General features: G+C 39.2%; 1 protein-coding gene across 1 annotated transcript in view; it reads left to right on the forward strand.

The window, feature by feature from the left end:
* ADGRV1 (adhesion G protein-coupled receptor V1) overlaps window positions 1-26,034 on the forward strand; it is a 697,985-nt gene that overhangs the window by 175,707 nt on the left and 496,244 nt on the right. The window contains exons 39-45 of the mRNA XM_066381830.1: window positions 7,593-7,686; window positions 9,498-9,576; window positions 9,685-9,823; window positions 10,343-10,484; window positions 13,765-14,027; window positions 24,181-24,356; window positions 25,177-25,301. Of these exons, the coding sequence (XP_066237927.1) occupies window positions 7,593-7,686; window positions 9,498-9,576; window positions 9,685-9,823; window positions 10,343-10,484; window positions 13,765-14,027; window positions 24,181-24,356; window positions 25,177-25,301 (1,018 nt within the window). The remainder of the gene's footprint in view (window positions 1-7,592; window positions 7,687-9,497; window positions 9,577-9,684; window positions 9,824-10,342; window positions 10,485-13,764; window positions 14,028-24,180; window positions 24,357-25,176; window positions 25,302-26,034) is intronic.

Below are 26,034 nucleotides of genomic sequence, written 5' to 3' on the forward strand. Positions count from 1 at the left end.
GGTGTGTAGGGTTAGGTAGCTTTTTCTAATTTTCTGATTGGCGAAGGTCTGTATGTGGTTCTGTAAGAAACTAGTGGACCAATGTAAGAGGCAGGGTTTAAAAGTTAGAAAAATAAATAGGAGAGTGAGTGGACTAATGAAAGGCAATAGTCAAGACACCCATTTGTGTGAAACCACTGATTCCTTGTTTACGAATTCGCTGAGAGAGAGAGAGAGAGAGAGAGAGAGAGAGAGAGTAGGAAGAAGACAGGGAAATGTCCAGTCCCCCTGCCCCTAGACCTACTTCTGTAGAGATTCCTAAAGCAACAAGGAGAGGAATTACCTGTACAGCTCGTTTGGTCCTTAGATTGATAGGTAGTATACTAGGAATTGAAAGAGGCTCATGGGTGGGATTAGGTTGATATTTGGGGTGAGATAGATAAGGGTACAGGTTTTTGTCTAATTAGTACGGAGACACAGATAGGTGTTAGTCCCACACGAGTAGAAAGTTCCTGATTTGGTGAGGTAGGTTGAGAGGTGCAGTGGAAGTTGTCAGCATCACGGTGTGTGGGCCTGTCCATGTGAAAGTCAGTCCTTGGGTGATGTAATGGTGGAAGTGCCTCTTGGACAGTCTTTGAACAGTTTGCTGAGTAACATATAAATCCTGCAAGTACTTAGAGAAAGGGTGGTTACATTTCTACACTTTGCCATTAGAATTTAAGTCCTAGTGACCACTGCTTCTAGCTGGAATTAGCAGCAGGTCCCAGCCTACAATAGGTATGGGGCATTGAGACAAGAGGAATAAAGGAGATGCTATACATTAAATAAAGAAACAAAATCACACTGTCAATACCGACAGTAGAGATCTTCGAGGGATAAATAAAACTCAGATATTCAGGCAAGGCATAGTAGATGGCCCTTGTGTTTACAAGAAATGAGATTAGCTTATCTGCTACTTGGAAGAAATACCTTAGGCTCCTGAACTATGTCCTTGGGCCTTCAGTGGCAATTCCCAGCATGCTGGGCAAGGTCAGGTCACAGGTAGCTGGAGCAGGGCTAGAAGAGACTGAACCCTCCCTCCATGGAGCAAGGGGGCAGCTTACCTTCTCTTGTTCTTCTTTCCACAGCACAGTCGTGTCAACCAGTGGGGCTGGGAAGCCTGGCAGGCTTCAGTTCAATGACTTTTCTTTCCACTCTTTTTTTTAAAATATTTTATTGTAAAGCCAGTAGCCACGGCCAGGGCCAGGGCCAGCTCCAGGGTCACCATCAGAGCAGCCCAGCCCATGCAGGTTCGCATTGGATCCGGACAGTCGGTAAAGAAACAACGGAGCCAAAAACTGATGGGCTGTCATCTTTAATTCTAGCTTGCACCCGGCGGGCAAGTAAAAACACACACTGGGCTCCAAAACCCACTCACATTCAGTGCTCACAAAGCCACTGACTTATCCGAGTTTCCTAGAATCAAAGGTTTCTAGCTCACCAGCCTTATTCTCCTCAGTTCCCCATCTCCTTATCCCAAATACAAACTCTGCACAAACTGGCATCTCACTCAGCACTCCGCCATCTTGGCTGCTTCTCCTGGCCTCCTCCACGTGGCCTCCTTTAGCTGCTGGCTCTACTCTCTCCGCTCTCTCATGCTAACCTCAGGAACCAAGAGCGCAAGCTCCCGCTCCATCCCCATTTTATAGTGTAGAAATCCAAACCCTTAATCCAATATACAAAATAGGGAAGTCTTTAATACAAAGTCACTTCTCTGAGGCATGATTGGATTGTACCACCCCACATCAAAATGGGTGGGAGAGGCTTAATCCCAAAACCAAGCCCCAGGCTACAAGGATTCTGCCTGCCTTTAGCCCACCCCAACACACACTAATATCATCTGGGCGACGGCCTCCTCGTGTTATCTTTAACAAAGTGAGCATAATACATTTTATCTGCCCAACATTTATTTATTGATTTTTAGAGAGAGAGAGACAGAGAGAGAAGGGGGCGGAGCAGGAAGCATCAACTCCCATATGTGCGTTGACCAGGCAAGCCCAGGGTTTCGAACTGGCGACCTCAGTGTTCCAGGTCGACGCTTTATCCCACTGCGCCACCACAGGTCAGGCTCTTTCCACTCTTGAAGTAGGGCCCTGATGGAGTCCTATGAAGCCCTTTAGGGTGCTGGAGCCAAAAGCTGGTATTTCTTGACTTCTTTTGGGTCTTATTTGCCTTTTCTGTTACTTCCTTGGCCATTATAGACCTTAAAAGCCATGCTCAGAAGATCTCACTGAGGGGCTTGACTAAGAGAGCAAAATTGGGAATTCAGTGTTTAAAGAGGCCTATTAGACTGAGGAGAGAAAAGATTTGTTCTGCAGAGGTAGGTGGTTGGAGACTGCGGAGGGTCTGAGTTTGATTTAGGGTGAGACTTCAGGTGGTGGGGGTAAAGGCGATGCCTAGATAGACTATGGACTGAGAGTGAAGTTGAGCCTTAGCAGAGAAGACAAGATATTCATTCACAGTGAGGAAGTTAAGAAGGGTGGTGGTGTGTCTCCTTGAGGCAGGCAGGGAGGGGCTGCAGAGGAGTAGGTTATCTACATATTGTAAGAGAGTACTAGTTTTGAGATTGCATGCTGTTAAATCCTGAGCTAGTGCCTGCCCAAACAGGTGTGGGCTGTTTTTGATACCCTAGGGTAAGACAGTCCATGTAAAGGTAAACAGAAAGTAAAGAGTCAGGGTGGAGGAATGGTAAAGAAGGCATTCTTGAGGTCTATGATCCTGAAGTGAGGGGTGTTTGAGGGAATGTGTGACAGTAACCTGTAGAGATTAGGGACTACTGGATGGAGGGGAACTATCGCCTCACTGATTAGATGCAAGGCTTGTATGAGGTTGTAAAGCCGGAAGCCACAGCCAGAGCTAGCATCAGAGCAGCCCAGCCCATGCAGGTTTGCATTGGATTCGGACAGTCGGCAAAGAAACAGCGGAGCCAAAAACTGATGGGCCATAGCCTTTAATCCTACCTTGCACCCGGCGGGCAAGTAAAAACACACACTGGGCTCCAAAACCCAGTCACATTCAGTGCTCACAAAGCCACTGACTTATCCGAGTTTCCTAGAATCAAAGGTTTCTAGCTCACCAGCCTTCTTGTCCTCAGTTCCCCATCTCCTTATCCCAAATACAAACTCTGCACAAACTGGCATCTCACTCAGCACTCCGCCATCTTGGCTGCTTCTCCTGGCCTCCTCCACGTGGCCTCCTTTAGCTGCTGGCTCTACTCTCTCCGCTCTCTCATGCTAACCTCAGGAACCAAGAGAGCAAACTCTCGTTCCATCCCCATTTTATAGTGTAGCTTCATAACCTTTAATCCAATATACAAAATAGGGTAGTCTCTAACAGTCACTTCTCTGAGGCATGATTGGATTGTACCACCCTACATCAAAAAGGGTAGGAAAGGCTTAATCCCAAAACCAAGCCCCAGGCTACAAGGATTCTGCCTGCCTTTAGCCCACCCCAACACACATTAATATCACCTGGGCAACGGCCTCCTCATGTTATCTTTAACAAAGTGAGCATAATACATTTTATCTGCCCAACAGAGGTGATAAGCCCCTTGAAGGTTTTCGAACAGGAAGAGTGGGGGTATTGCAGGGAGAGTCCATGGGGATGAGTAAACCTGGTTTAAGAGGCAGGTAATTATTGGTTTAAGGCCTTAGAAATAGACACAGTTACATATTAAACAAAGACTTCACACATTATGAATTAAGAAATTTAAATGAGTGTACTTTACTTGTTTCAATTCAAATTATACTAGAGATATTTTCTGACAAACAAAAAGACAAGACGGATTACTTAAAAAGACAAGACGGATTACTTATTCACATAGCTTAATATACAATTCTGCTTTTTAAAAGTTTTTCAAGATGACAGGGAGTTGCCAGCATAGAGGGGAGGAAGAGAGAAAGCAGATGGGTGGACAGTGTGAGCAGCTGGATGGAAAGAAGGAGGGTCAGAATCTGCGGGAGGAGGAGGAGGAGGATAAAGTATTGGTGTGGTGCCACATGGTCAGAGGAGTCAAAAGGATTTAGAGCTCTGAGGAGAGGGGAGAGAACAAGGGGTAGTGGAAGGCACAGTCAGTCTCGGAGGAGGGGGAAGGATGGGTCGAAGAAGAAAAAAAGCCGAAGCCGGTGGGGTGGGGGGATGGGTCAAACAAGAAAAAGGGACAGAGCTGTCCATCTGTACGGAGGGAGGAGGGGTCGGAGAAGAGACAGACAGAACTGCAGTTTGTAAGGAGGGAGGCGGGGTCAGAGAAGAGACTGGCACTGCAGCCGGATCCACAGCTTTTAAGGAGGGAGGGGGATTTAAGAACACAGTGGAGAAGGGAGGGGCCCCTGGCCAGCAGGGGAGGAGAAAGAGTTGGGAGTCCACGGGTAAGGAAAGATTAGGAGCAGAGGTTTTAGGTGAGGTTTCTTTTTCCAAAAACGGCCTGCGTGTAGAACAGAAGGCACAGAAATTAAGGACAAGAGCAAAGGGAGAAGAGAGCCTGCACGTAAGGAATTTCTAATGCCTTCCCCATCCGGTGGCAGAAATTGTCAAGATCTCTTAGGATATTGTAATGGTAGTAGAAAGCAACCTGGCTAGGCGCCCAGACTTTCAAGAAGTCCATAGAAGCAGGCCGCTTGGAGTAGAAACTTCCCAAACTGTGAACCTCAGAGAGTAGAGTGAGTCCCGAAGGAGTAGAGGAATAGTCTCTGAGGCCTGAGATTGGGAGGAGCCCGTGTTCCGAGGGGAGTCTGTCTGGACGATTTGGACTGAGAGGAGCCCACAGTAGAGGAGACTGGTGAGAGAAGGGGGCGTCCCTGCCTCCAGTCACAGTTCTGAGAGGAGAAAATCTCCGTAGAAAGAGAGTCTCAGACAAGAGGTCTTCACCCCAAGGCTGAGATCCCAGGATGTAGGAGAGTGGTCTGGCTAGGTGTGCCTAGATTTTCGTAGAAGTCCATAAAGGAGTAGAGGCAGACTACCCGTAGATATGGGGTCCGAAGTCAAAACTGTCCGACCAGGAAGGGGTGATTTAGAGAGAAATTTGAAGGCCAACCGGGGTAAGGGGAGGGGAAAAACTCCTTACCTTTCTGGTCCAGCAGAGGTTCTGGACAGTGTTAGACTGCCGGCCAATCGACCTACAATTACATATCCAAACAGAATCAGGGAGTAAGCCTGGGACAAGCTGCCGCTGCCCGTTGCTTCCCTGGTTAAGTTTGGATGGCAAAGAGGGATCATCCAGGCAGTTAGTTCCCTGTCCTGGGTTTAGGCACCAAATGTTGGAATCCATGGGAGTCCAAAAGACCAGAGTAACAGGCTTTATTGAAAGGAAGAAAGAAACCCTACTGGGCACTTCTCCCGGGGGAGAAGAGCACAGGTTACAGACTAGGGGCAAGTTATATAGTGTCTGGGAGAGCCTGAGGGGATACTGAGGCAAAAGTCCTGGTATGTCTGGAATGCTCCTCCTTGGGGGGCTTCGAGCATGTGGTGTGGGTGTTGAATCAAAAATCCTGGTATGTCCAGAGCCCCTCCTTGGGGCGGCTTGTCAGATTTTTGGAATTCCTCTGTCTCAGGGGCGATAGTCCAGTAAGGGTGAGGTCTGACAGATAAGCGGAACATCAAGAGGGCAGTTTGGAATACACATATCTATCAAAAGGATATTGGTGAATCTTGCCAATATTTGTACTGAGAAAGGCCCAAAGTTGTATTGGAATAATCCTGCAACAAACCTTTGTTTCAAGATTATTTTCCTTTAATGGAAATTAAAAAAAAAAAATTTATTTTCCCAATTGATGCAGTATTTGATTTACTTGTTCCTTACCAAAATTTCCCGTAAAATGTGGCCACTAAACTACTCTTCACACATGAATTGTTTGATCGCGTAAGGCAGCAGTTCTCAACCTGTGGGGCGACCCACAGGTTGAGAACCGCTGGCGTAAGGGGTTGTAAAGCCAGTAGCCGTGGCCACCATCACAGCTGCCTGGCCCATGCAGGTTCACATTGGATTCGGACAGTCGGTAAAGAAACAACAGAGCCAAAAACTGAAGGGGCATCATCTTTAATCCTAGCTTGTACCCGGCGGGCAAGTAAAAACACACACTGGGCTCCAAAACCCACTCACATTCAGTGCTCAGAAAGCTACTGACTTATCTGAGTTTCCTAGAATCAAAGGTTTCAAGCTCATCAGCCTTATTCTCCTCAGTTCCCCATCTCCTTCCTTCTCCCAGATACAAACTCTGCACAAACTGGCTTCTCAACAGTCTGCCATCTTGGCTGCTTCTCCTGTCCTCCTCCATATGGCTTTTCTCTGCTTTCCTCTCTGCTCTCTGTTCTAATGTTAATCTCAGGTACCAAGAGAGCAAGCTCCTGTTCTGCCCCCATTTTATAGTGTAGAAATCAAAACCTTTAATTCAATATACAAAATAGGGAAGTCTCTAATACAAAGTCACTTATCAGAGACATGATGGGATTGCACCACCCCACATCAAAAAGGGTAGGAAAGGCTTAATCCCAAAACCAAGCACCAGGCTACAAGGATCCTGCCTGCCCACAGCCCACCCCCAACACACATTAATGTCACCTGGGTGACGGCCTCCATGTGGGCAGCGCCATCTTTAACAAAGTGAGCATAATACATTTTATCCGCCCAACAGGGGTTACCACTTTTAGTACTGCAGCCAGCTGGGAACTACCAGTGTCCCGTGGAAGAAACCTACTCAAGACACAAACTTATGTCGAGAGGAAGAGGGGGAGGTTTGCCAAGGGAGTTGAAGACCTCCTGAATTTCCTTCTCCCTTAGCTTTTATTGGTCAGAAGCAGAACAGAGGTAACAGGTTTACAGGGTAGAGAGATCAGATGATAAAGGGAAAGAATGACTAATGGCTATTATACTGCTGACAAGGAGAAAGGGCTAATTTGGGTCAGTACATTCTTTCACTTTTGCTAATTAACAAGCACAAAGGAAGGGGCAATCTAGAATCTCTAGGCTAATTATCTAAAGGCTGTTCACATGCATTCCTTTGTGTCTGCACAAAGGTCACTCACTCACAAAGTTTCTTGCTGTTTTCACCAAGAGACATTCACTCAGGGCTTTTAACTAAAGTTCCACAATCCAAGTCAGAGAGGGTTCAAGGTTAGGTGGGTGATTCCCTGTAAATATCCCTTCTAGCATATGTAAAGTAATATCACTTGCAGTTTCCATTTGTAGTTCCATGATAATTAGTGATGTGGAGCACCTTTTCCTGTACTTGTTCATTGTGTATCTTCCTTGGAAAAAAGTCTGTTCAGCTTCTTTGCACATTTTTAGTCATATTGTTTGATTTTTGATATTGAGCTGTTGTTGATTTCCTTTGCTGTGCAGAAGATTTTTAGTTTGATGTAGTTTGATGTATATTTTTTTTCTTTTGGTGTCAAATTTGAAAAAAAATAATTGTCAAGACATGTTATTTTGACGTGTTAATTTGTTCTACTTTGTTAGCATTTTTATATTTTCTGTATACCATTTAAGCACATATATTTATAAGATGTTTTCAAACTTGTGAGAGGTAATTGCTTTGAGAGCATAGTCTTAGGGAATTGAATGAGTGTGATTTTTGCAGGATGATGTACCAGAACTAGAAGAATATTTCCTCGTGAACTTAACTTACGTGGAACTTATCTTGGCTCCTTTAACTTCATTTCCTCCGAGACTAGGTATGGTGAGCTTTTATTTGTTTCTGTTTACTCACTGCAATAAAGTTACCGGTGCTTTATTTTTTAATCAGAAGTGGTCATCGTGATGTCTGTTAATATCAGCTAGATGTGAAAATACGCTTTTAGATACATTTTAATTTTAGAAACTCTTCAAGTATCGCAGTTTTGACCATTGGACCATGTAAACACATTTAAGAATTATTGTGATGCTTATTACATGTCATAACTATTTTTAACCAAATTTGTAATCTTCAAAATAGAATTAGTTTGTAGGAAGGCATTTTTCTTTTACAATTTAGTTTGCTATTTCCAGTAGATTGCTAAATTGTCAGAAGATTTTATTTTCTCTTAGGATAAGCAGTTTTCATTTGTGTGTTGTGTTCTTGTTTCTTTTTTGACCTTTTATCTCTTTCTTTTCATGCTTAGAAAAGACTCAGTTAATTCATTACAGACTAAAAGGTAAAACTTGAACCTCAGTACAAATTTACGTAGATTATTTCTTTTTAGAACACAGACTCCTTGTGGTTTGGATATTTAATCTTGGGAGATTTTGTCTGGAACCGGTAGTAGGTGGTAGTGAACAGTGCTGAGGTAGCCTGCCTCCTGTCCCTTAATTAGAAGGTGTTCTGGGCAGAGGGACATGTGGGTTCAAGGAGGAGTACCCTGGCTGGGAATAATGGGTTCTCATTTACTTCTGAGGAGCAACATAACAACTTTGCAAATATCAAAAAGAAATGATAAATTTTTAACATATTATTTGAAAACTTGAAACTCTTTTGCAAAAGAAATAAATGACATCAAGTAATTGTTATAATTACCGTTCACACTAAGAAAAACTAACAAAATACTGTACTTTGTAGTCTTTCAATTTCATATTAAAGATAGTTTGAGTAGTTTAACTTTTGTTAAGTGCTTTCTAATGCTCCTGTTTCAGTTGCTTTGTATGTTATACTGTTACTCTTTGTTATCTACCCATTTTACAGATGAGGGAGCTGAGGGAAAGAAAAGCTAGGTAGCATGCCCAAAGTCACACAGCTAGGAAATAGTGGATCTGGGTTTTTCTTTGGGCACAGATCCTGATTTTGTATCATTTGTTCAACAGTTTGGCCCCTTCACCCAGAGAATTATACTCCTTATACTCTTTCCCTACCCAGTCAGCAGTCATAAGTACCCCCAGATTAAGTTAGTGGCTCTGAATAAAAGGTAAAGGACAAAAATACTAAAAACAAAACAAAATGGTAACAGATTTAATTACTGTTTCAAGACTGAGTAGTGGATATTGGTAACATAACTGAACTGGCTGGACAGTATACAAAATAAAAAGGGATAAGATAGATGGACTTCAGTGTTAGTCTCTCTGTACTTTCCCAACATTTTCCCATCTTTCTCTCCTGCCTCAACTTCTGTCTGCATCTCTTTTTCACACCTGTATTTTTCTCTGCAGCACTCCCTGCCTCCCTGTCCTGTTTCTTTCTCTTGTCTAGCCCTTTCTCTTCCTTCTACTGTCCCTGTTTTCATGTCTCCTTGAAGTGGGTTAGAACAATAGAAATAAAACGATAGCCTCAGTTGATTAATCAACTGACTCTTCTCAATTGATTAAATTTCAGTAAGTTAGTGGCTCTTGTTAGTAAGTTTTCTTATTGAAATATTAAAAGCATTTATGTCTTTATTTTCTTAAACATCTTTTGAGTAATGTTGCTGAGACCACTAAGTTAGGAATTAATATAATCTCAAAGAGACTTTCTTTAAATTCTAAAAGTTCTTTTAAAATCATTTATATTTATATTTAAGTGCATTTATGTATTTTTTAGATTTAGAGGGCTTGGCTGCACAAATTATTATTGATGCCAACGATGGTGCTCGGGGCATAATTGAATGGCAGTATAGCAGGTAAGCCCAAAGCTACTTGAAAGCCTTTCTCTGAGTTCCAAATTCTTTACTATTTATTTATAGAATCAAAGGACAAAAGGACAAATGCATGTATTCTCTCTAATATAGGTTTGAAATTAACGAAACCCAAGGATGTTTGACGCTGATAGCCCGAAGGAGCCAGGGGGCTCTCGGCCACGTTTCCCTCTCTGTGTCTGCCCAGAATTTGGAAGCACAGCTGGGACTGGATTACAGCTTTCCCCCAACGGTGATTCCTGGAGAATTATAATAATTTATGTCCTGTATAAATAAATTAATCTTAAAATGATAAACTATGATATATTCCTCAGGGAATATATAGTAGGGTAGAAGACTTCCACATGGTGGAATAGCTCCCTTCATTATTTTATTAAAATATATAACTAGAATTTTCAGTACTATTTGATTAATTTATTATTTTATTATAGTATTTAATACTGGAGAGTTATTATGTTAAAGAATTTATATTAGGTGACCTTCTCAGAGTGTTTCTTATGCTTTTTGAAAATTTATCTTCATGCCTTATTTTCCTTAACCAAATGTTTATTTTTTTTCTCTTTTTCCATAAGTTTTACTGTATACTCTTAATATTGTCATTTTAAATTTGAAAAGATAATGTAAAAAAATATGGGAAAATACCTATTAAATAGTTTATTTCACTTTCACAACAATGTTGTATTCTTTTCATCCTGTCAAAATGCAGAGTATATTTAAATATAACACTATTTACTTTTACTTCCATGACCAGATTCTTCATTTTGCTGATGGAGAAAGGTATAAAAATGTTGATATCATGATTCTTGACGATGATATTCCAGAAGGAAATGAAAGATTCCAGCTGATTTTAACCAGTCCTTCTCCTGGCCTGGAGCTGGGGGAAAATACAATAGGTAATTGGTAATTTCTTATACACAGCTCCCTCTCCCTCATGCTGTTTTCCTAATATGGAGCCAGATGTGAAGGGATTATGTTTATTATAAAAAATATTTTTTGTTAAGCATTTTAGAGTTCCTGTGTTAGTACAGTACAGTATAGTCTGTGTGTATGTTTGTGTGAGGGTAAAATAAAATAGGTTGGTAGCAAAGATAATATTACCCATAGTTATTGTAGGTTTTATTTAATTTGTAAATGTCTTTCCTTTCTAATTTGTTCTGGTTTTCTGTTAGCAGTAGACAGAATAACAAGGTATCTTTTTTTTTTTAATTTTTTTTATTAAGTGAGAGGCAGGGAGATGGAGAGACAGACTCCTGTATGCATCCTCACAGGGATTCACCCGGCAAGCTCACTAGGGGCTAATGCTCTGCCCATCTGGGGCCACTGCTCCATTGCTTGGCAACTGAGCTATTTTAGTGCCTGAGGTGAGGCCATAGAGCCATCCTCAGCACTTGGGCCAACTTGCTCATTTGAGCCATGGCTGCAGGAGGGCAAGAGGAGGTGAGGAGTGGAGAAGCAGAAGGGCACTTCTCCTGTGTGCCCTAACTGGGAATCGAACCCAGGACTTCCACACGCTCTACTGCTGAGCCAACCAGCCAGGGCTGGTATCTGTTTTAAAGTCATCTAATTGCAGTAGTAATTACACATCAAGTTGAAATGCACTGATACCTGAACACTGCCAATGGGAGTAATAATTCTTTGTTGGAACAGTTTAATATTGTTAGTAAAAGTTATCCTAGTTCATTACTTGTTAGCCATCATGCTGATTGCTTAGAGAATGTAAAAAAGAGAAAATGAGGAGCTCTCATAAATATATAGAACTTATGGATCTGTAAGGCACTAAAAAGTCACTTTAATTCAGTTCCTTGTGGGGATAGTAAGGCAGATGTATTCAGAACACCCAGAATTGACTGACTCTTCAAACTCCTGATTTAGCCAGTGGCTGAATGTTCTTTGGGACTCCCTTAATTTAATTAACACTTGTATTTTTAAATTTTAAAATAATCTGATTTGTAGTGAAAACACAAAAGGATTTTGAGTAGCTCAAGAACTAGTTTTTACTTTTATTAGTATGTTAAGGTAAATTGATATTTCTAAGTTTCCACAACCTTTTTTGTTCTTGAGGCAGTAGCCATTGTTTCAAATTTGCAGAGTATATGTTTGAAATGAAATTATTTTGTTGTAGAGCATAATGGGTTGTATGCAAAGGGCTGTTAGAATGGATGCTATATGTTAGTTAAGAACACTCTATGTCTAAACAATAGAAAACCCAATTAAAACCATTCAAAGACCCTGTTGTTTTCCCTCTTTTTATACTTGCAGCATTGGCTTTATCCCAAGGCTAATTACTTGTCACAAGATGATCATCAGAATCATTCTTCTACATTCCATGTAATAGGAAAAAGAATACCCAAAGTGAAGCATCCTAAAATGTCCTGATATAATTCTGATTGGAATTACATAGGTTATATGCCACCAGCATGAGTAGTAGGAAGGAATGTGTTATTGGGATCTATCAAATTTGTTTTATGCTTGTAATTTTCTATTTTTAAATATTAAAAATATTCCTCAGAACAATAAGTAATTTGATAGTGGGTAATTTCTTTAATCATGCCCCGTTAATCGACTTCTGCTATTTTCACACTTTTATGAAGCTTGACAGGGATTTGGATGGAAGTAGAGTTGTTTAGGAGAGGATGTCTGGAGGCATAGTGAGAAATAAGAAGTGAGACAGAGGAAGGAAAGCTGATAGATGTGCTAATAAATGGTACAGTTGTGACCAACTGAGATTCAGTCCTGCTGAGGTCCTTATTAGACTCTGAGTTGAACAAGACTTAGGGCAGTCCTACTGAGAAGCTAGGGAGCTGGGATAATCCTTCACCAATTCTGTCCCTCATTCTGAGGGTTACGTTTGAGTCTGCAGCAGTTCTGGCCTGACTCTTGCATGAGCTGATGCTGTCCTTTCTGAGACCAATTGTAAAAGGAACTGCTGAAGGTGACTCAAGAGTGGGCCAAGGGGGTATGGACGAACCACTGACAGCGTTTGCCACAGTCATACATTTATATTGTATAGTTTTTTTATACAGGTCTTACATATTTTATTTTGATTCCTAGATATTGTTGTTATGAATGAAGTCCCTTTTCTCTTCTATTTTTTATATAGTTTATAACTGATGAATAGAGATAGTATAACTCTTTTAAAATACGTGCTCTCTGACCTGTGGTGGCACAGTGGATAAAGTGTCGACCTGGAAATGCTGAGGTCGCCGGTTCGAAACCCTGGGCTTGCCTGGTCAAGGCACATATGGGAGTTGATGCTTCCAGCTCCTCCCCCCTGTCTCTCTCTCCTCTCTCTCTCTCTCTCTCTCTCTGTCTGTCTTTCTCTCTCCCTCTCTCTCTCCTCTCTAAAATTAATAAATAAATAAAATAAATAAAATAAAATAAAATACATGCTCTGAAGCAGACCCCTAAACTTTGAGCATCAGTCCTGCCGATATCTAACTTGTTGACGTCATAAATTACCTGTCTGCTTCGATCAATCAGTTCTGTGAAATGAGAATAAGATCAACCTTACAGGGTCTTGTGAGAATTAAATGAGTTAATATACAGTAAGCAATTTTTAAGTTCTCAATATTAGTTGATACTTCAGTTGTTATTACTAATATCATTATTAGTGGTAGTAAAAGAAAAAACTCTTGATTTTTGAAGGTTATTCCACTAATATCTTGAACTCCTATAATCATTCTAATAATTTTTTTTTCTAAAAAGGGAATCATGTCAGCTAGAAAACAGGGACAGTTCTGACTCTATTTTTCCATTGCTTTTATATGTGTAACCTGGTTGATAACTCCAGTGAAGACAGGCATCATTGTCTTATTTCTGTTTTTAATGGCAATGTTTCCAATCTTTCAATATAAAGTTTGTTATTTGCTATTGGCTTCTGGGAGATATCACTTCATCAGTTTGAGAAAACTACCTTTTATTCTGAGGTTACTGAGTATTTTAATATAATATAGGAACATAAATTCTATTAGATGCTTTTTAAAGTTTTTGTTGGGTTTTTGACAAAGGGATTCCTTACCATAATGATGCGGGGAAAAAAGGAAATATCCCTTATTTTTAAGGTGATCTGGAAAAGATTTGGCCTAGTTCACAATAAAGCATCCAACATACTTCCTAGTACTTATAATCCATTCTGTTTTCATTTATTACCTTTAACGATTTTTATTTTAACAGCCTTAATTACTGTCCTTGCTAATGATGACGGCCCTGGAGTTCTATCATTTAACAATAGTGAGCACTTTTTTCTGAGAGAACCAACAGCTCTCTATGCACACGAGAGTGTTGCGGTGCTATACATCACTCGGGAACCTGCACAGGGACTGTTTGGAACTGTGACAGTTCAGTTCATTGTGACCGAAGTGAATTCGTCAGTGGAGTCTAAAGATCTGACTCCTTCCAGAGGCTATATTGTTTTAGAAGAAGGTGTTCGATTCAAGGTAAGTATGAACCTTCACAGATAAAGAATAATTATCTTTTATATTTACAAAATATTCTCTTAAAAATACAAAAAAAAATATTCTCTTAGAAGAGCACCCTAGGTTCTAGAAAGAAAAAGAATATTTCTAGCATAGGTATTAGGTAAAGACATAATCTGTTTACTATGTGGAAGTGCCACAGTGATAGTTTATAGAGAGTGCAACTGGAACAATTTGCTGTTATTTAGGTAGTACAGTAGAATGTGCAAATAATAAAGAAAATATATGTATTACTATTTAAATTTTAAGCATATTCAAATGTAATACTTCAATTTATATGTCTATAAACCATAAAGTAAAGGAAGCTCTAAACCATTCTTTGCAGTCATGAAGCCTCAGCACAATCATTCCTTCTTGCCACATTTTCATTAAGGAAAATATAATGGTTTCTTTCAGAATGCTTGTTTCAGAAGCAAGTATGCTATGTGAATGGGAATAGCTTTTTGGAGAAAAATATGCTGGATTTGGATTAATTATAAATGTGATCTATACCAGCAGAAGTTTATCTTCAGAATCCTCTTTTCCTTATATTAATAATTTTGTTTATGTTGCTAAACTTTATTTTAAAAACAATTTAAGCTTAAAATACTGTAGTTAATTGTATTAGTTTAACACATTTTATAAGCCAACTATATAATAAAGTATAATAATTCTAAAATAAAGTACTTAAAACAATTTCATTTAAAAACAGTCCAATAAGTAAATAATTTTATTTATGACCAGTGTATAAACTGGAACACACTCTTTTTTTTTTTTTTATAATTTTTTTTTTATAAATTTTTATTAATGTTAATGGGATGACATTAATAATTCAGGGTACATATATTCAAAGAAAACATGTCTAGGTTATCTTGTCATTAAATTATGTTGCATACCCCTCGCCCAGAGTCAGATTGTCCTCTGTCACCCTCTGTCTAGTTTTCTCTGTGCCCCTCCCCCTCCCCCTAACTCTCTCCCTCCCTCCCTCCTGTGTCCTCCCTCCCCCCACCCCTGGTAACCACCACACTCTTGTCCATGTCTCTTAGTCTCGTTTTTATGTTCCACCCATGTATGGAATCATGTAGTTCTTGTTTTTTTCTGATTTACTTATTTCACTCCGTATAATGTTATCAAGATCCCACCATTTTGCTGTAAATGATCTAATGTCATCATTTCTTATGGCTGAGTAGTATTCCATAGTGTATATGTGCCACATCTTCTTTATCCAATCTTCTATTGAAGGGCTTTTTGGTTGTTTCTATGTCTTGGCCACTGTGAACAGTGCTGCTATGAACATGGGGCTACATGTGTCTTTACGTATCAATGATTCTGAGGTTTTGGGGTATATACCCAGTAGAGGGATTGCTGGGTCATAAGGTAGTTCTATTTTCAGTTTTCTGAGGAACCACCATACTTTCCTCCATACTGGTTGTACTACTTTACATTCCCACGAACAGTGTATGAGGGTTCCTTTTTCTCCACAGCCTCTCCCAACATTTGTTATTACCCGTCTTGTTGATAATAGCTAATCTAACGGGGGTGAGGTGGTATCTCATTGTAGTTTTGATTTGCATTTCTCTAATAACTAAAGAAGATGAGCATCTTTTCATATATCTGTTGGCCATTTGTATTTCTTCCTGGGAGAAGTGTCTGTTCATGTCCTCTTCCCATTTTTTTATTGGATACTTTGTTTGTTTGTTTGTTGTTGAGTTTTATGAGTTCTTTGTAAATTTTGGATATTAGGCCCTTATCTGAGCTGTTGTTTGAAAATATCAGTTCCCATTTAGTTGGCTGTCTGTTTATTTTGATATCAGTTTCTCTTGCTGAGCAAAAACTTTTTATTCTGATGTAGTCCCATTCATTTATCTTTGCCTGCACTTCTCTTGCCATTGGAGTCAAGTTCATAAAATGTTCTTTAAAACCCAGATCCATGAGTTTAGTACCTATGTCTTCTTCTATGTACTTTATTGTTTCAGATCTTATATTTAGGTCTTTGATCCATTTTGAATTAATTTTAGTACACGGGGACAGGCTGTAGTCGAGTTTCATTCTTTTGCATGTGGCTTTCCAGTTTTCCCAACACCATTTGTTGAAGAGGCTTTCTTTTCTCCATTGTGTGTTGTTGGCCCCTTTATCAAAGATTATTTGACCATATATATGTGGTTTTATTTCTGGGCTTTCTATTCTGTTCCATTGGTCTGAGTGTCTATTTTTCTGCCAATACCATGCAGTTTTGATTATTGTGGCCCTATAATATAGTTTAAAGTCAGGTATTGTAATGCCCCCAGCTTCATTCTTTTTCCTTAGGATTGCTTTGGCTATTCGGGGTTTTTTATAGTTCCATATAAATCTTATGATTTTTTGTTCCATTTCTTTAAAAAATGTCATAGGAATTTTGATGAGAATTGCATTAAATTTATATATTACTTTGAGTAATATGGCCATTTTAATTATATTTATTCTTCCTATCCAAGAACAAGGAATATTTTTCCATCTCATTGTGTCTTTTTCTATTTCTCTTAGCAATGCCTTGTAGTTTTCTTTATATAGGTCCTTTACATTCTTTGTTATGTTTATTCCTAGGTATTTCATTTTTTTTGTTGCAATCGTGAAGGGGATTATTTTTTTGAGTTCGTTTTCTAATATTTCATTGTTGGCATATAGAAAGGCTATGGACTTTTGTATGTTAATTTTGTATCCTGCAACCTTACTGTATTGGTTTATTGTTTCTAGTAATCTTTTTGTGGAGTCCTTTGGGTTTTCGATGTATAGGATCATATCATCAGCAAAAAGTGATACCTTTACTTCTTCTTTTCCGATAAGGATGCATTTTATTTCTTTGTCTTGTCTGATGCTCTGGCCAGAACTTCTAGCACCACGTTAAATAAGAGTGGAGAGAGTGGACACCCCTGTCGTGTTCCTGATTTAAGGTGGAAAGTCCTCAGTTTTACGCCATTTAATAAGATGTTGGCTGATGGTTTATCATATATGGCCTTTATCATGTTGAGATATTTTCCTTCTATACCCATTTTGTTGAGAGTCTTAAACATAAAATTGTGTTGTATTTTATCAAAAGCCTTTTCTGCATCTATTGATAAGATCATGTGGTTTTGGTTCTTTGTTTTGTTGATATGGTGTATTACATTAACCGTTTTACGTATGTTGAACCATCCTTGAGATTCTGGGATGAATCCCACTTGATCATGATGTATTATTTTTTTAATATGTTGTTGTATTCGGTTTGCCAGTATTTTGTTTAGAATTTTAGCATCTGTATTCATTAGAGATATTGGTCTGTAGTTTTCTTTCTTTGTGCCATCCTTGCCAGGTTTTGGTATGAGGGTTATGTTGGCCTCATAAAATGTGTTTGGAAGTATTGCTTCTTCTTCAATTTTTTGGAAGACTTTGAGTAGAATAGGAACCAAGTCTTCTTTGAATGTTTGATAGAATTCACTAGTATAACCGTCTGGGCCTGGACTTTTATTTTTGGGGAGGTTTTTAATAGTTTTTTCTATTTCCTCCCTGCTGATTGGTCTGTTTAGGCATTCTGCTTCTTCATGACTCCGTTTAGGAAGGTTGTATTGTTCTAGGAATTTATCCATTTCTTCTAGATTGTTGTATTTGGAGGCATATAGTTTTTATAGTATTCTACAATAATTCTTTGTATATCTATGATGTCTGTGGTGATCTCTCCTCTTTCATTTTGGATTTTATTTATTTGAGTCCTGTGTCTTTTTTCCTTGGTGAGTCTTGCCAAGGGTTTGTCGATTTTGTTGATCTTTTCAAAGAACCAGCTCCTTGTTTTATTGATTTTTTTCTATAGTTTTTCTGTTCTCTATTTCGTTTATTTCTGCTCTGATTTTTATTATCTCCTTTCTTCGGCTGGTTTTGGGTTGTCTTTGTTCTTCTTTTTCTAGTTCCTTAAGGTGTGAAGTTAAGTGGTTTACTTTGGCTCTCTCTTGTTTGTTCATATAGGCCTGAAGTGATATGAACTTTCCTCTTATTACTGCTTTTGCTGCATCCCAGAGATTCTGATATGTCGTATTTTCATTTTCATTTGTCTGTATATATCTTTTGATCTCTGCGCTTATTTCTTCTTTGACCCATTCATTTTTTAGAAGTATGTTGTTTAGTTTCCACAGTTTTGTGGGTTTTTCCCCCTCTTTTTTACAGTTGAATTCTAGTTTCAAGGCTTTATGATCAGAGAATATGCTTGGCACAATTTCAGTTTTTCTAAATTTGCTGATATTGTCTTTGTGGCCCAACATATGGTCAATTCTTGAGAATGTTCCATGTACACTAGAGAAAAATGTATACTCTGTCACTTTGGGATGAAGTGTCCTGTAGATGTCTATCATATCCAGGTGTTCTAGTATTTCATTTAAGGCCACTATATCTTTATTGATTCTCTGTTTGGATGACCGATCTAGAGCCGTCAGCGGTGTATTGAGGTCTCCAAGTATGATTGTATTTTTGTCAGTTTTTTTTTTAAGGTCAATAAGTAGCTGTCTTATATATTTTGGTGCTCCTTGGTTTGGTGCATATATATTAAGGATTGTTATGTCTTCTTGATTCAGTGTCCCCTTAATCATTATGAAATGACCATTTTTGTCTCTGAGTACTTTTTCTGTCTTGTAGTCAGCATTATCAGATATGATTATTGCTGCACCTGCTTTTTTTTGGGTGTTGTTTGCTTGGAGTATTGTTTTCCAGCCTTTCACTTTGAATTTGTTTTTATCCTTGTTGCTTAGATGAGTTTCTTGTAGGCACCATATAGTTGGATTTTCTTTTTTAATCCATTCTGCTACTCTGTGTCTTTTTATTGGTAAGTTTAATCCATTTACATTTAGTGTAATTATTGACACTTGTGGGTTCCCTATTGCCATTTTATAAATTGCTTTCTGTTAGTTTTGTATCTTGTTTGATTCTTCTCTTTTGTTTTTCTATCGTTTGTTTTTGTTTGTTTGTATTCCATACTTCTTTCCTCTGTTGCTACCTTTTTTAAGTCAAGTGTTTTTGTGGTGGTTTTTTCAAGGGTGGTTACCATTAAGTAATGAAAAGGGTACCTACTATATTCATTGTAGTACCCTTTCTTATGAGTATTTCTGCGCTTCATCGTCCTTTGCTACTGTTAATCTTCATCCTTTCTCCCCTTTTTTTTCTTTTGTTGTCACAGTTTAAGTTTGGTTTTATTGTTTTCTTGGCGGAGCTGTTACTTGTGGTTATGTTTTCTTTTGTTCTTTGAATCTGGTTGGAAAACCCCCTTTAGTATTTCTTGGAGTGGGGGCTTTCTGATGATAAATTCTCTCATCTTTTCTGTATTTGTGAATATTTTTATATCTCCTTCGTACTTGAAGGATAGCTTTGATGGGTATAGTATTCTTGGCTGAAAGTTCCTCTCTTTCAGGGCTTTAAATATTGGGGTCCACTCTCTTCTAGCTTGTAGAGTTTCTGCTGAGAAATCTGATGATAATCTAATAGGCCTTCCTTTATATGTTGTATTCTTCTTTTCCCTGGCTGCCTTGAGAATTTTTTCTTTGTCATCGGTTTGTGTCATCTTCATTATGATGTGCCTTGGAGTGGGTTTGTTGGGGTTAAGAAAACTCGGTGTTCTGTTTGCTTCTTGAATTTGAGGCTTCAGTTCTTTCCACAGGCTTGGGAAGTTCTCATCTATTATTTGTTTGAGTATATTCTCCATTCCATTTTCTTTCTCTTCTCCCTCTGATATACCTATTATTCTTATGTTATTCTTTCTGATGGAGTCAGACAATTCCTGTAGGGCTTTCTCGTTTTTTATTATTTTTGAGTCTCTTTCTTCTTCTCTCTGTTGTGCCTCAAGTTGCTTGTCTTCTATTTCACTGATCGCATCTTCTATCTGGGCTGTTCTATTAGCTAAGCTTGTTACCTCGTTTTTCAGCTCGTGAATTGAATTTTTCATTTCTGTTTGATTTGTTTTTATAGTTTCAATTTCCTTGGTAATATATTCTTTGTGATCGTTGAGTTGTTTTCTGATTTCCCTAAATTGCCTTTCTGTGTTTTCTTGTATATCTCTGAGTATTTTTAAGATTTCTATTTTAAATTCTCTGTCATTTGGCTCCAAGGCTTCCAATATGTTAAATCTTTTCTCCATAGATTTTTCCACATCTATTTGTGTTACCTCTCTGTCTTTTGTATCCATAATGTTCGATTTCCTTTTTCTTATTGGCATCTGGAGGTGGTCTTGATGATAGTGTTAATTAGAATTAATAAAAAATAAAAAGAAAAAAAAAAGAAAAAAGGAAAACACTCCACAAAAAAAAAAAAGTAATAATTTATTATTTCCCCCTTTTTTCTTTCTTCTCTTCCCCTCCTCTCACCTCCTTAGGGTAATATCGTGATGACCTGTGAATTATATTATGCTAAATGGAACAAAAACTGCCTATAATGGAGGGCCTGATTTGGGGTGAAGAGTTCAAGGGGCAAAAAAGGGAGTAGGGACCTACTAAATACAAAAAAAAAAAAAAAAAAAGGAGAAAATCTTAGACAAGCATAAAATGATTTGCTTGCAAGTGATGGTCGACTAAGAGATATAATGAGAGGGATAAGAGGGAAACAGAAAAAAGGAGAGAAAAAACAATAATTAAAGAAGGAAAAAATAAAAATAAAAATAATAAGTAAAAATCTGTTGTATTAAGTGGAGCGAAGACTAAATACAATGGAGACTTTGGGTTGGGAGGAATGCTAGTGAGTTAAAAAGCAATGTAAAAAGTACCCGAAATGCCACAAAAACAAACAAATAAAGGAAAACCAAGAACAAAAGCAGAAGAAGAAAAAAAAGAACAAAAAAAAAACCCCCAAAAAACTTGAGTCCCAAATTAAATAATTTGTTCGTGATTGAAGCTTAAATGGGAGGAAAAGTAAAAGGAGAAAAGAAGAAATGAATAGAAAGGAAAAAATAAGAATAAGAGAGAAACGAAGGAAGAAAAAAGGAAAGGAAAAAAAAACAAAAGGGGAGAGAGTGAGATTTAAGGGTTTTTGGAGTGTAACCCTAAAGGAGAGTTAGGATGAAGAAAAGAAATAAAATGTAACACTCATGGGTAGTGTAGTTCAAGAAAAGGTTAGCATAAGATGGGCAGAGAGTAAAAGGACCGAGGTGGAAGAAATAGAAATAATAATAAAGGCCATAAGATAGAAGAAAGAAACAACAACAACAAAGAATTAGTGGAACAAGTTATAAAGTCTGTGAATTTTTCTTGATTTTGAGAGGTTAACTTCTTCCTTTTTTCTTTTCTCTCCCTCTTCCTGGTTGGTGACTCTGTACCCCAGGTTTTGCCCCTGTGTCACTCTTAGGTAGGAATTTGCAGTTGATGGAATTCTATGGCAATGTCATATAATTGGCTTTAGTCTCGCTGGTAGTCAAGACTTGTTGGCGTTTGCAGAGTCCAACAATGAGAGAGTTTGCTTTCCTGGAGTCTCTTTCCTAGTCTCCCCTTCCTGAATTAGCAGCCTGGTGATCCAGCTATGAGGCTGCCACTGCTTCTGTCTGGGGAGTAAGAGGCTCAAAGAGCTGGGAAATCCCCACTCTATCCTCACTCAGCGCAAGGCTCTGGGTAAGGCTCTGGCAGTCAGAGCCTCCAGCGTAATCAGGTGGGGGTGGGAGTCAATTGTTGTCAAGGTGACTGTTCAGCGCCTATCATTCAGTTGGACCACTCAACCCAGGCTTTTCACACTTGGTAGCCTGTTTTGGAAGAAGAAGCACTAGTCGCTGCTTGCTTTATGGATCTTAATATCTGCCAAGTCCCTCTTGTTAGGTATATCCCTGAATATGGAGGCTCTGTCAATCAGAAGTTGCCCCCGCCCCTTTAGCGGAAGGTACTGAAAAATATCAAGCCTCTTGTCTTGGATCGCTGAACTGGGAGAGATCTTATCAATTAGAGCCCCGTGGGTGCGCAGATTTCGTGGGTTAAGCTAATTTCAGTGATTGGATCCGCAGCTGTGCTCCCGAAGGTATTTCAGGCTGCCTGCGTGCCCCTCCCCCAACGCTTGATTGTTAGCTTGAATGGTTGTGTGAGGTGCCCCGCCCACGGAGAGAATCTCCTGACTAGGAAAGACAGCCTTGGCGCCCCTCCCGGACTGCGGCTCGGGGCATGCCTGCGGTTTCTCGGCACACCAGTGGCCGGGGACTCTCCAGACCGCGGCACTGGGCGCGCGTGCGGTTTCTCGGCACGCCAGTGGATGGGGACTCTCTGGACCGCGGCACGGGGCGCGCGCGGGGTTTCTCGGCACGCCAGTGGCCGGGGACTGTCCGGACCGCGACACAGGGCGCGCGCGCGCGGGGACTCTCTGGACCGCGGCACGGGGTGCGCGCGCGGTTTCTCGTCACGCCAGTTGCTGGGGACTCTCTGGACCGCGGCACGGGGGGGGGGGCGCACCCGGTTTCTCAGGGCATGCAGCAGCGGCCGCCAGTGCCCAGGCTGCCGTTCCCCGAGTGTGGGCGGGCAGCTGCACGTGTGGGTTGACTCACCACAGGTGTGCTCTCTCCTCGGCAACAGTCCTTTTGCTTTCAGTGTGTGTGTGGAACTCCGGAATGCTCCGAGGATAAATTTTTCTGTTTCTAGTTGATAAATTTGTTGAGATTTTGGGGAGATCTGTCGGACGCGCTGCTCACGGTGCCATTTCCGTGACGTCACCGAACACACTCTTTTGATGAATATTGATTTGCATATTAATTTTTCCATATTCTGGAAATTTAGAAACTTTTTTCAAAGACACATCTTGATATAGATATTAAAGAATTTAAACTTGAAGTAGTTTATTTTCTATTATTTTACATTCACGTGCTTTTAAAAAGTTTCAAATTAGGCCCTGGCCGGTTGGCTCAGCGGTAGAGCATCGGCCTGGCGTGCAGGGGACCCGGGTTCGATTCCTGGCCAGGGCACACAGGAGAAGCGCCCATTTGCTTTTCCACCCCCCCACCTTCCTCTCTGTCTCTCTCTTCCCCTCCCGCAGCCAAGGCTCCATTGGAGCAAAGATGGCCCGGGCACTGGGGATAGCTCCTTGGCCTCTGCCCTAGGCGCTAGAGTGGCTCTGGTCGTGGCAGAGTGACGTCCCAGAGGGGCAGAGCATCGCCCCCTGGTGGGCAGAGCATCGCCCCTGGTGGGCACATGCGGGAGTCTGTCTGACTGTCTCTCCCCGTTTCCAGCTTCAGAAAAATACAAAAAAAAAAAAAAAGTTTCAAATTAAAATTTAAAAATAGCTTTATTTTGTTTTTTTAAAAACTTTTTTCATAGTGTGTTTAAAGAGCTTTCTCTTCATTAGGCAAATTAAATGTTAGAGAAATTGAAATAAATTTTTTTCACACATATAATGACTTTTTGCCCCACTGTTTTTTCTTTTGTGATGTAAACAGTAAAATACACAAATCTTAAAAGTATCGCTCAATAATTTTAAAAATATGTATACACCCATGTAACCTTTACTCAAATTAAGATATTGAATATTACGATCAATGAAAAGTTTCTTGCTCTCTCCAGAGGAAACTACTCTCTAATCTCTATCATTAAAGACTTATTTTACTGGTTCTTGAGCTTCATATAAAGATGTCGAATCATAGAGTATATATTCTTTGTGTCTTGCTGCTGTTGTGAAACATAATTTAGAGATCTGTACAGTTGTACACATCAGTAGTTGTTTGTCTTTTATTGCTGACTAGCATTTCATGGAATAGACTAATATTGGTTTATCCATTCTCCTGTTGATGAACATTTGGTTTTTTTCTAATTTGGGCCTACAGTGGTTATAACCATTTTTTTTTTAGCAGTGAATCCTAGAGTAAAATGAGACTAATACAGTTGTGTAGCTAGATCAGGATAAAGAGGTAACAAAAATGAATACTATATATTAAATTTTTAATCTTAATGTTATTTCTAAATATCATAAACATTTAGTATTTGATATTTCATTATATTACAGTGCTGAAAATCTTGAAGTTAAGTGACTAGAAAGAGTTGTCACTATCATATAATGGGGATCAGTGTTAAAATTTAAGAAAAAGTGGTGTCTTCTAAAACATTTTATTGTTAAAATGTTTAGCTGTTTTCTCTGTCTGTTGTAGAAATATTATGTTTTAGTAACTATCTTTTGATTTTGTTTTCAGGCTCTACGCATCTCTGCCATATTAGACACGGAACCGGAAATGGATGAGCATTTTGTTTGTACATTGTTTAATCCGACTGGAGGTGCTAGACTAGGGGCACATTTTCAAACCCTGGTAACAGTTTTGCAAAACCAGGCCCCTCTGGGGCTATTCAGTATCTCTGCAGTTGCAAATAGGTATAATTTATTCATAAGGAAATGTTCACTTCTGAAGCTAAGTAGGAAATACTTTTTTACATAAAATGCAGAAGGAATTTGATCTTTGGCTTTCTTTAAGAGGACTTTTAAGATGAGCTCTAGCAGGTAGATTCGGACATGCTGTAGGTCCTCTCAAAACAGGAAACAGCAGTAACCTAGTCATGTCCTGCACAGTGATTGATGTTAGTGGAATTCTTATTTTCTCACAGTTTTCACTTTCAGGTAATGACTTACACTATTTTATTTTATTTACTGCTGAGTAGCATTTAATAGATAAGATAAAATTAAATAAAAACTGAGGAATAATATAAATTATATTTGGCACTTAGACTAAATAAATGATTTCTCAAATAGATAGTAACACGATTATAGTTTAAAATTCCCTTTGGAGGCTGAAGATAATTTATTTTTTTTATATCTTAAAAATATTTCAATCGATCAAATTTCACTAATATACTAAGAATTCCTGACTTCTTTTTTTTCTGTAACAGTTTTGGTTTATATGAGAAATGACAGCGTTGTGTCTAGTTTTTAGAATATGCAGCATACAGTTACTATCACTATTTTGTTAAGATCCTAATATCAGAGTGTTACATTTGTGCTTTTTAAAATAACTTTGCAAATGAATATTTTTGAGGTCTAGAATCTAGTCTTCCTACAGTATAAAATTTGTGGATGGGTCTCACCTTGGCTAATGTAAATTTAAAAGTGTGTTAAATATATTCTAGCAGTGTGATAAATATTTTAATATGTAGAAATGCTTTTTTTCTGCTTTCCGTAATCCGTTTGTTTTCTTTAGTGACACCTCTGTAAACATTGAAGAAGCTAACAGAACTGTGTATTTAAACGTGTCCCGTGCTAATGGCATTGATTCAGCTGTGAGTGTGGCATGGGAGACAATATCTGAAACAGCCTTTGGCATGAGTACGTTTTTCTTATGAGAACAAAATTCTATAACCAAGAAATATCACATGTATAAGATCTACTTATTCCCTCCTGAATTGTATATTATGGATCTTCAGAAAATGGAGAACAGATATCTAATTCTTTTTTTGTATCCACAAATATTTATTGAGTGCTTATTATGTACCAAGCATGGGACTAAATTTACAGAGCTTAGAATTTAAGGGATGTCAGAAATAAAACAAGTAAAAGCCAGTGTGTGGTTTAAACTATAATATTTTTTTTTAAGCATGATTGAAAGAGAGAGAGAAATGGACAGATAGGAAGGGAGAGAGATGAGTAGCATTAATCCTTCATTGTGGCACCTTAGCCTTGACTGGGGGGCACCAGCAAAGCCAGTGACCCCTTGCTCAAGCCAGGGACCTTGGGCTTCAAGCCAGTGACCCTTGGGTCATATCTATGATCCCACACTCAAGCCAGAAACCTTGTGCTCAAGCTGGTGAGCCTCGCTCAAGCCGAATGAGCCTGTGATCAAGCTGGCGACCTCGGGGTTTTGAATCTGGGTCCTCAGCATCCCAGGATGATACTCTATTCACTGCTCCACTGCCTGGACAGGGTATAATAAATGTTTTAAAGGGGAAGTTCTTAGTGTTGTGAGAACATTAGGGAATGCTTCTCAGGTGTATCAAAGTTTGAACTAAATCAAAATGCTGAGTAGGGATTGATTATACAAAGACCTGGGTTAAAGGAAAGT

This window comes from Saccopteryx leptura, chromosome 4 (genome assembly GCF_036850995.1).
Source record: "Saccopteryx leptura isolate mSacLep1 chromosome 4, mSacLep1_pri_phased_curated, whole genome shotgun sequence".
Lineage (NCBI taxonomy): Eukaryota > Metazoa > Chordata > Mammalia > Chiroptera > Emballonuridae > Saccopteryx > Saccopteryx leptura.